This window comes from Rosa chinensis, chromosome 4 (assembly GCF_002994745.2).
Source record: "Rosa chinensis cultivar Old Blush chromosome 4, RchiOBHm-V2, whole genome shotgun sequence".
Taxonomy (NCBI): Eukaryota; Viridiplantae; Streptophyta; class Magnoliopsida; order Rosales; family Rosaceae; genus Rosa; species Rosa chinensis.
The window spans coordinates 12117780-12128982 of NC_037091.1; the positions used below are offsets into that span (position 1 = coordinate 12117780).

Consider the following 11203-nt stretch of genomic DNA (forward strand, 5'->3'; position numbering starts at 1 on the left):
AGCAATTGAAATCAGAAAAGCGTGTCAATGTCGTTTAGCCATTCTCATCAAATCTTGTTCACATATTTTGGGGTTTGAATATCTTTCATCAGGCATTCGATTATAGGAGCTGAACATTGAAACAATTTTGAGTCTAACATTGTAAATCATAATACAAAAACTCAGTGATCGCATCCACTATGCATGTCAATCGGCGGCTTGACTTAGTAGCACATGTAATACTCGTATGGCAACGAGGCTCGACTTCTGGTGGCGCAAAGGGGCGATGGCAGTAAAGACAAAGTGAAGCACTAGAAGGCAGCGAGGCAAAAGCCCTCTTGGGTTTATTGTTCATATTCCAACTTGAGCGGTGGTGTCACTTTAGTTCCATTGTTTTTTTTTTACCCCACCCCATTTTACCTAAACCCATCAACAAGTTAACTAAGCGGATCAATATTTGATAAATCCTTGAATATTCATCTGCTCCTGAGAAGTTCTAAGAGACAGCAGTCTAAGAGTTGACGGCTATAACAACATCAGAAAATATGAAAAGACTGAAAATCATACCCTTTGGTGATAGCAGAGGAGGTCTTTGCTCCTTGCACCTGACTTATGTTGATATTCTGCATGATTGATAAGATATTTAAAAAGAATGAAAACCATACTCTTCGGTAACAGCAGAGGAAGTCTCTGCTCCTTGCACCTAATTTATATTGATCATCTGCACGAGTGGTTAAATGTCTCACGCAGAGAGATTTGAACTCATGATCTTCCATGTTATTAGTTGGACCAACTTTTCAATGTCACTCACCGGCAAAATTAGTTACATTCGAGCAAAGTAAATAGTAAAAACATTATCTTTTTTTGTTCTTATTTTTTTATTTTTCCTTTGGCACAAAACAATAAATACTTTTGTATTTAGTTAGGCCCATTCTGAAGGCCCAACAAGGGATTAGGATTAAGATAGTATCTGAACGGAAACGAAGAGCTCTCTCAGGCTCTCCGTTAATGGAGGTCTTCGCTACCTCTGCAACTCCTTCTTCCTGCCCTCATTTCCTCATTTCAAATTTTCACAGTAACCCTAAATCTCCCTCTATCAAAACCACTCCTCAGGTACTCTCTTTCTCTCATTCACTTCTATCTAGTTCACCTTTCTTTTCATTGGGCATCGCCACAATTGGGAAATTAGAAGAAGAAACAAGATGACTTGTTAAAGTTAGAAACTTTGCCTTTTTTCTGGGTCAAATTTCAGTCAAAGCTCATATTACTGTGAAAAATACTAACTGGGTGATCATTTCTGAGATGTTTGATTACATTTTGGTGTTTATATTGCTTATTCTTATTTAAGAACAGAAAAGCAATCACATAGTTTAATGTTTGAAGTTAAATTCAAAAGAGGGTTTGGTGTCTCTTGAAGAATGCTGCTGAATGAAGTATACCAAATGTTATGCATTTGTATTAGGGAGGCCGAATAATTTTAATCTTTAATTCGACTCTCTGCAGGTGTTGAAATGGAAATGTCTGCCACTAGGGGTTGTAGAAGCTCGAGCAAAGTTTTCTTTAATGTGTGCAAGGACGAGATCCATCAAGAGACCGATAAGTTATGGTGGTACTGATGGTTCCTCGAAACAAGATTTATTGCTTGGACCAATACGGAGGTTCAACCGAAGTTTTGTTTCTCAGTTTGGTTTGTTTTCCGCGAGTTATAGTAATCTCAAGGAAAAGCTTAAGTTGAGGAGACGTGCCGGGAGTCTTTATAAAGTGATAAACTGTCCTGAAAAATTTAGGCAGCATGTTTTTGTTCGATTTGTTGTTGGAGTGATGGTTGTCATGTCAGTTTCTGTTTCAGTTAGCAAGGTTCCATCATGTAAGTGAACTTTTTACGGTAAATAAATTAATGACTAGCAGAAGCTGTGCAGGAGAAGAGAACTTATTTGCTTATTGTTTGACTAACTTTCATAGGGGCTCTTACTGAAGAGAATCTTCTCTTCTTAGAGGCGTGGAGGATGATTGACCGTGCATATGTTGATAAAAGTTTCAATGGACAAAGTTGGTTTCGGTACAGAGAGAATGCACTGCGCAGTGAACCAATGAACAACCGTGAAGAGACATGTATGGATTCCATCCTTGTTTTGATTACATACAGCATACTTTCTGCATATCAGAGTTTTAATCTGTTTTATGTAGCTTGAATGTCTGAAAGAATCCGTGTCTGCTTGCTGAATGGCACCTCAATAAAAGGTCATCGAGACTCAACTAACAGAAAAGATATATGGAACCTAATGATTCTACTATAAGTTTCAGGTTAACATACTATATTTGGGTAGATACATGTTAGGATTATTTGGTTCATCTAAACCCTTGGTTGCAGAAACTTATTGCCGAGCTGCAAAGTTTGCTCCCACTTTAAATATAATAAAAATTTAGCATCTGTGAAGGGTCAAGTATATTTTCCTCAGAAGCACTATATATCAGTTTGAAATATGCCACCCAGGTGTTTACCTGGTACTTGCCCTACAATATTGTAGACCTGTTTATTTGCTAAGCTGTATTTGGGTTTTGTTTCAAAATGAGTAAACTTTTGCCCATCAAATCACTTCATTGCTTGAAATTCCTATGCTTTTATTTCCAGTTCTGCCTCTCTAAATCCTAATGGTGTATTTGCAATCAGATATGGCAATAAAAAAGATGCTTGCCACATTGGAAGATCCTTTCACTCGATTTCTGGAGCCGGAAAAGTTCAAGAGTCTACGGGTACAAGAAGATTTCTTCTCATGATCTTAATATATTGCATTTTGGTTTGAATAAGAAAATGACATTGTCTCATTCCACATCAAACTAACACTCTCAACGTACATATTATATTAATATAGCATAAAAGGCATTTCAATATAGATGTTGTCCCTAAAATCTGTTTATATCTTCTCTGAAGGCAGTCAGGTACTCAAGGCGCTCTTACAGGCGTAGGGCTGTCAATTGGCTACCCTACAAAAATTGATGGATCATCAGCTGGTCTAGTTGTTATTTCAGCTGCTCCAGGAGGTCCAGCAAACAGAGCTGGCATCTTGTCTGGGGATGTCATTTTGGCAATTGATGATACAAGTACTGAAACCATGGGCATATATGATGCAGCAGAGCGGTTACAGTGAGTTTCTTACCCTTTCAACCATCTAACCTGTCATTTTATTTTCTACATGTTTAGGATTTAATAAGATGCAATTAGACTATGGCTTACAATTATATATAATATTGTAGCTGCAATGCTAATCCTTTTTGCTAGGTTTTCACATTAGTATACACAGAAGACATATGGTCCTTTCCTTGTCAATTCAATTTTGAGTTAGCTGAAGTTACTTACCCATCTTACCCATCTCTTAGCTGCATACTGTGAAAAACAAAACTCACATAGCGATAGTTGAAAACTGTGCTTATAATTCTTTATCACATTCAAAGTGGCTTTGCTAGTAAGTACCAGTACTAGGTTGTTTATTTGGCGAGTACATGAAATTTATAGTTGAAAGCCGTATATCATTTAAGAATCTGGAGATGCTCTTTATCTTTGACCCTTTGAATTTCTGAGTATTGTCTGGTTACTTGAGTAGGATAGTTTTCCCGAGCTTTACATTCCACTAAGTTTCTTGTTTCATTTATATCCACTTCTCCCAATTGTTTCAGGGGATCTGAAGGAAGTTCGGTGAAACTAACTGTTCTTAGTGGACCTGAAATCAAGCACTTGGATTTAATGTAAGTTCAGTTCTTCATTTATCCCTGCAAAATTTTGTAATTTAATTGTCCCGACTTATATTCCCCGCTTCATTAGCAGTGGATTGTTGTTTTATCTTTACTGAATCTTCCTTCCTTCCTTTTTTTTTAATTTTTTTCTTTGTTTATTTTGAAAAATATTTTAAACGAATCCTTTCTGGCTTCCAGGCGGGAGAAGGTCTCGCTGAATCCGGTGAAGTCAAGATTATGTGTAGTGCCGCATTCAGGCAAGGATTCTCCTAGGATTGGCTATATCAAGCTAACAACGTTCAATCAAAATGCATCAGGTAAGTAGAACTAAAGCTGTTATCTGTTAGGCTGTGTCAGCACTGGTACTGGGATCCCAATATGTTAGAACATAAGTACAGAGAAGCAAAACTTTTTTGTTTGTAATTTGATTAAGAACTTGTATCCTGTGTAGGTGCTGTGAAGGAGGCAATTAAAACTTTAAGGGATAATAATGTTAATGCCTTTGTGTTGGACCTTCGAGACAATAGGTGATTATCCTTTAATGTAGTTCTTGTAAGCTATAACTTTGGCAAGCTTTCTGAAAGCCTAACTTTGCTTATGTTTGATGCAGTGGTGGTCTTTTCCCAGAAGGAATTGAGATTGCCAAGATTTGGTAAGCTAAATTGCGGAAATCTTATATTGCATGCCTTAAATTTATTGTTCATTGTGGCTTTGATTAATAAAGTTGTTTGTTATTGTTTTCAACTATTCAAATTGTTATTTTCTCTAGGGAAGACGAATACTAATGAAGTTTGGGCTGTTTGGGCTGCATAGTTAAATTCAGCCCTGGCAGTCCTGGCTGACTATGCCATACTGAGATAACTAATGTCTGCATTCAGTCATTGCCATGCCATATAGACTTTGCTATTCTAAGAACTTATTCCTTTCTATCATGTCTCAAAAATTCATTGTTAGTATTTCAAAAGCAAAGTTCACACTTCTCCATATCCAGTCTGATTTATGGCTACATTTCATAACTGGATTTTTCCTTCCAGGTTGGACAAAGGCGTGATTGTATATATTTGTGATAGTCGTGGTGTTCGAGATATATATGACACTGATGGAAGCCAAGCAGTAGCCACTAAAGAACCCCTAGCTGTGCTGGTATACTTTTACACATTTAACATTGATTACATGGTCATGAAATTCCTTGATTTATAGGCAAACATTTCCAAATACTTGGGCCACATCTCATTCTGTTAATCTGTTAGATAGTGGACTTAAATTCTCATTTCCGATATTCTGTCCTATTAGCTGGGAACATTTGTATAGTTGGTAACTGAACTTATTGCTTTAGAATTTGACATTCTTGCAGAATGCTAAATTAAAGGGTTAGGATTTATTCTTGACCCCTTTTTTTATTGTTATACGGACTTATTGAGTAGTGTATGTAAGTACTGCTAGTATTTTGTTTGCCAATGATTTTGTTATTGAGAATGTGGTGATTTGTTGCATGCATCTTCTGAGATTTATTTAGGTGAACAAGGGTACTGCTAGTGCAAGTGAAATATTAGCCGGGGCATTGAAAGACAATAAACGTGCTGTGTTGTTTGGAGAACCTACATTTGGGAAAGGGTAATCTTTGTCTATAGTTTACATAGTTCACACGAATGCTCATATATTCCTGACATGAACTGTCCCATCCAAATATGCAGGAAGATTCAGTCAGTTTTTGAGCTGTCTGATGGTTCTGGCTTGGCTGTTACTGTTGCTCGTTATGAGACACCTGCTCACACAGACATAGACAAGGTCTGGTGCTCTCTCTCTCTCTCTCTCTCTCTCTAATATATATAGGAAGTTGACGCTCTCCCACAACCCTCGAAATACACTTGCAACCCATGCAGCAAGGTCGTTGACACGCCCTACATGACAGGCTAACACCGAATCACGCCGTCGCCTTTGCCTACCACGAGCCCCTAGGGTTTGCAAAGAGAAACCCTTGACTCGACTAGCAAATCTTAGATTGGGATTAGCTAGTTTTTATTTTTTTCGATAATGTGCATATATCTCAACTTTATTCAGCATTCTGAATTTCTGATTGTAGGTTGGTGTGATTCCAGACCATCCATTGCCAACCTCATTTCCGAATGACGAGGAGGGTTTCTGTAAGTGCCTCCAGGACCCTGCCTCTGCTTGCAACAAGGTGGAACTATTTGCAAGATGACATTACTTTGTGTACATTAGTTACAGAAAAATGGCAATTGCTTACAGATGTACTTCTTCTTTCAAGGTTTAATTCATTTGACGTAGTGCCACACATTCAATGTATAGGTAGAACTATCCAGAAATGCAAGCAATGTGATTTGATGATTATTTATGACAGAAAATTCCATGTCCGTGATAATTGTGTGTCCTCGTTTTGCAAGATTCATGTCCAACCTTCTGAGTTTCTCCATTCTGGAGAAATCTTATTTATACAATCTTACAAAACAAATACCAAGTTCTACACCCTGTCTGGAACCAAATATACCAAGAAAATGTATTGGTAGTATATACAATGGCCTAAATTTAGGCAATTTGGAAAGTGGGTTACTTATGCCTCACAAAAATATCACATATGCAAATTGGTTTGGTTGATATGCCTTGATCTTAGCTTCATCTAACCTAACCTTAACCTAAACTGGAACCGAAGGTTGTATTGCTTATACTGAAACTAAAGGCAAACCAATCAAAGTCATGCTCCAAGTTTGAAAGTGCTGGCTTATATTCTGTATTTACCAAAATATCTTTGTCCATGAACCCAAAAAAGGGAAAACTGCAATCAACAACCTCAGCAGAAGAGGTGTATCACTAATTCTTTCTCTCCGACTCAACTTACCCTTCCCTCTAGACTTTCTTCGAGATTGCCTCTTTTCAGATTCCATTCTTTCAAGATCATCCCATCCACCTAATTTTGACGCATCTTCGCCACTATTACCAACTGAAACATCATTCCCAACAACCCAAGATTGGTAATCCATCTTTTTATTATTAGTTTCCTGATCTTCATCATATGTTTCTTCTTCGTCCCTTTTAACATTAGCTTCACTGGTGGCAGATGGTTTCCTTCTCATCCTGGACTTGTGTTTTGGCCTTCTTTGCGTCCTTCCCCATAACTTCTCAAATGCCAGTGAAAGGACTGACTGACCAAGGGGAAGTGCTAATGCCATGAGGAAAGCTTTTGGACCCGATGATAACAGCAGAGACATGATAATAAATGGTAATGTCCAACCATAAGATCTGAACACCTGCACCCATAAAAAAAACTATTTATATCGTTTCAAAAAAAGAAAAAAACTATTTATATTTGGATGTTTGGACCTATAAGAAGAAAAATAATTTATTACGTACAAAAATTAACCAGTACAAGCATGATAAGAGATATTAGTTTCTAAAAGAATATCAAATTCTGACTCAAGACAAACTCTATCTCCATTAAGTTGTTCGTATTTGCTGATGTCTTTTGGTAGTCATTTTACCAGAAGGTTTCTATTCAGGAATAAAATGGTATCACATCTCCCATTCAAGGAGTATACATTATCGGATCAACATATGTGAAGTATAGGTATGAGCAAGGCAGAAATCTGTATTTATAAACCCAGAGTACTAGTCATTTGCAAGAGTATTTTGTAAGGCAAAAATCACTAATTCGTTGACAGAAGAAGCACTGAAAATGCTGGTGTGCGGACAGCGCAAATTATCAAACAGTTTGCCCATTCTATCTGAAACCAAATAATCAAATTATTCTGCCTATCCAAAATCACCCTAAGCATCAATCCTGTGAAAGCAATAGCTAATCACAACAGTTCATGCCAAGAAACATGTTACGGTTTTTCCTTTACGTGCAGATGATATGCGCACTCAAACTAAGGCACTCCAATGACTGTTTTCTACCTTAAGGTGCCTTCCCTTAGCTGAGATAATGCATTATGGTCAATCCTTTCATTGGCTGCTTTTCTCAGGGAAGCGCCTTCAAACAACGCTATGTTTGTTTAACATCAGCACTCTTCCAACTTAAGTACTAAACATGTTGGCGTGAGTTGTTGGCGTGAGTCACTCTCCATAATTGTAGGAGGATTGTATAGTTAAGGAGAATATTATGTAGTTATTATCACAGTGTAATTAGTTTCCTATTAGGATTGTATATACTTTGTATATGTACTCCGTCTTTGGAGAAGATCGATCATCAGAAATTCCCAAACTTCCTCTTTGCTTGTTCTGTTTGACTTGGTATCAAACATTCACCCAAAGCTGAAAACTTGAAAAGGGAACTACTGATTTGCAAGAAACATTTTAGTTGCGACAACCAAAACAGGTCGGGAAGAAATTTGAAAAACAGGAAAAAGGAAAAGGGTAACACTCTACTTGGTTGCTTTATAGGAGTTTTCAACTTGAAAGTTTACAGATTGTTGATATAATACCATCATTCTTATGGTATTACTGTTTCTTATACTCAAAGCTTATGTTTGTGGAACTATTGCTTTTCGGCTTTCACAAGAAGTTGCTTTGGGAAGGTGTTAATCCCCGTAATAATGGCACTGTTTAACTTCCAAACTAGAGCTAAAATTTACTACAGATAACACATGCTCATCTATTTCACTGTTGCAATGTGTAAGTCACACTTGAAAAAGTAACAAAACCCAACCAAAATCTTTAAACACATACCAAGTTGAGCAAAAAGCCAAGAAATTGCAACAATCCCAAATCCCAAATTTGTAGAAACAAGCAAAGGAGAAGTGAAAATTATCACCTTGAAAATCCAGACACTGTCAATGGCTTCCTCCAAGACTCCAACAGGTTTTTCCTCCATCTCAGAGGGCCCATCTGACCACCACCGCCTCTTATTCTTCTTCTTCTTCCCTTTACTTGTATTGTAACCATAATCATCTTCTTCCTCATAGTCATCGTCATCTTCTTCTTCATCTTCATCTCCGTTTCGTCTGTCTCTGAAACTAAAACCGAATGTTTTAGAGCGAATGGTTTCGGCATTGGAATCCCAGCGGCGGTACTTAGTAGTATAAGAGCGAAGTAGATGAGAGGAAGGAGGACGTGGATTTTGAAAAAGAGAGTGAAGGGAATATCTGGGTCGCCATGGATGAGGGTGTGTGAGGACCAGGACACCGCTCTCCATTACCACTGTCAGCTTCCATCTGCCACGTTTTTGTTATCTTCTCCCCAATTTAAACTCTTTCCCCGGCTTAAGTAAATTCAGATGTACTTAATCAGACCTGACAATATTTATATCATTACACGAAATAAATAAAAAGTAATTTTTTTGTCTTTTTTTTTATAGGTAGAGAAATTTCAGAATTTAGAACTTTCCATTCTGATGTTTAGTAACGGTAGGAAAGTTATCAGAAAAATTGTAAAAAAGTTTGTAATTAATGGGATAAAACAATGTGTTGTGAGTAAAAAATGCAAGGAAAGAAATGGAGAAAGTGAATCATTTGGTGTTTGGAATGAATCATTTTTCCCCTTGTTTTACATTTCTTTCAGGAAAGTATTTCATTTCCTTTTGTATCCCAAACGCAAAAAATGAACAAATTTCATTTCCTAATGCTTACATTCCGCGAACCAAACGATATATATATAGGAGACTCATGTGTGAGACTAATTGAGGACTTAATTGTAAGTGAGGACTAGTTGAGGACTTTATTGTAAGTGAGGACTAGTTATTGTGAGACTCACTTTTCGATCACATTTCTGCAAATAAACCGTTATATGTTTAGATATTCATATAGATTATGATTAATGCTAGGTGAACCACCTTCTGGGGAACCACCTAGAGCCCACTTAAGTGGCAGCTTATGTGGCATATCCATATCATCAAAGCATAATTTCATATTTAATAGATTTGGTTCATTCATTGATTTGATTTAGTTCGACACCTTAACGATTAGTAATTTGAAAGAAATTTTTTAGAAGTGATCTACTCATACATACATGAGCATCTAGATCTAACAATGGACACATGCATACATAAAAAACTTTGAGAATTAATTAAATCACAAGGATAATTATGATATTTACAAAATATATTTTTTATAAAAAAAATAAACAAAAAAAGAACTCATAACCCACTTTTCTCTCCCATTATCTTTTATTTGCAATAACTGTTTTCTTTTTTATTTTCTAAAAAAAAAACTACTTGCACATGCAGAGCATGTGTGGAGAAATGCTAGTGTGATATACACAAAATTTCTCAAGTAAGGATATCCTTACCTAAGCTTATGGAACGGATTTCCAGTTTTTGGCCATTTTTCGATCACATATTCACATCTTAACCATTCAGTTTTTAGGTCCTAATGTATAGATCATTTCTGCAAAATTTCAACCAAATTGATGATCGTTAAGACATCCAAAACTGCAATTTACATAAACGAACCGAATCTGTCGAACCGGAACCGTTCGTGTACATCCTTCTTGGTTAAGGATGTCCTTACCTTAGCTTAGGAACGGATTTTAAGTTTTTGACCACTTTTCGATCACATTGATTATCGTTAAGACATTCAAAACTGCAATTTACAATAATGACCACGAACGGTTCCGGTTTGACAGATTCGATTCATTCATTAGTTTAATCGAGTTCGATACCTTAACAATCATCAATTTGGCTAAAAATTTACAGAAGTGATCTATACATTAGGACCTAAAAACTGAACGGTTAAGATGTATTATGTGATCGAAAAGTGGTCAAAAATTGAAAATATGTTCCTAAGGCTAAGGTAAGGATATCCTTACAAGAAAAACAGTGCAAGTAGTATGTCGTTTGTTACCTATCCATCGTCAGAGTCGTCGAGTACAATTTTTGGGACATGTTTGATCTTGGACAATCCTCTCCTGTTTCCCTCTTGCATCTTTTGCTCAATGCAAGACACTCGCAAATCCGCAATTCTCTTAACGCAATGAGGTGATGCATCCCTTGTGGCAAAGCAGACAATTTGGGGCAGTCCCCAATCATCAGTTGCTCCAGCAAGGTGAGATTTTGCAATCAATCTGGAAGTGCCGTGAGATTATCACATTGCGTGACTAGCATGCTCTGTAAAGTGTCTACAGACTCTTGAAGCCAATTAGGCAAATAAGCCTCAACCGTGGATATGCAATTATCGAAGACCTTTAATGCCTTCTCCCGACCTTATTAACTCAAGCTTCTTACAATCATCGATCACCAAAGTATGTAATGCAATCAAGTTCTTCATGTTAGGTGGCAAGGACTCCATGTTTCCAAAATGTCTAATCCCCAGTTGACGAAGGTTAGTGAGGTATTCCATCTCTTCGCCCAGAGATTTTAGATTTTTACAGCTCAAGATGTCTAATGTCTGAAGCAAGGTGAGGCGTCTGAATACTCCTTTTGGCAAATACATATGCTATGTAGTCAAGCATAAGATTATGAGGTTGATCAGGTTTCCTATGCCGTTAGGTAACTCCTCAAATGCCACACAACCGTTGAAACCAAATTTTTTATTTATTATTA

At 37.0% G+C, this 11203-nt stretch overlaps 2 protein-coding genes across 2 annotated transcripts; one reads left to right on the top strand and one right to left on the bottom strand.

Annotated features, from left to right (window-relative positions):
* Positions 1 to 928: 928 nt before the first annotated feature.
* LOC112197993 (carboxyl-terminal-processing peptidase 2, chloroplastic) lies at positions 929 to 6094 on the top strand. The gene is made up of 13 exons (XM_024338976.2): positions 929 to 1092; positions 1483 to 1846; positions 1942 to 2091; positions 2651 to 2733; positions 2916 to 3124; positions 3655 to 3723; positions 3910 to 4028; positions 4163 to 4238; positions 4322 to 4363; positions 4746 to 4854; positions 5228 to 5325; positions 5406 to 5499; positions 5795 to 6094. The coding sequence occupies exons 1-13, from the start codon at positions 988 to 990 to the stop codon at positions 5912 to 5914; spliced, it is 1638 nt and encodes a 545-aa protein (XP_024194744.1). The 5' UTR covers positions 929 to 987; the 3' UTR covers positions 5915 to 6094.
* On the bottom strand, positions 6073 to 8930 carry LOC112197994. The gene is made up of 2 exons (XM_024338977.2): positions 8480 to 8930; positions 6073 to 6977 (listed from the first exon to the last, which is right to left on the bottom strand). The coding sequence occupies exons 1-2, from the start codon at positions 8858 to 8860 to the stop codon at positions 6465 to 6467; spliced, it is 894 nt and encodes a 297-aa protein (XP_024194745.1). The 5' UTR covers positions 8861 to 8930; the 3' UTR covers positions 6073 to 6464.
* Positions 8931 to 11203: the final 2273 nt, after the last annotated feature.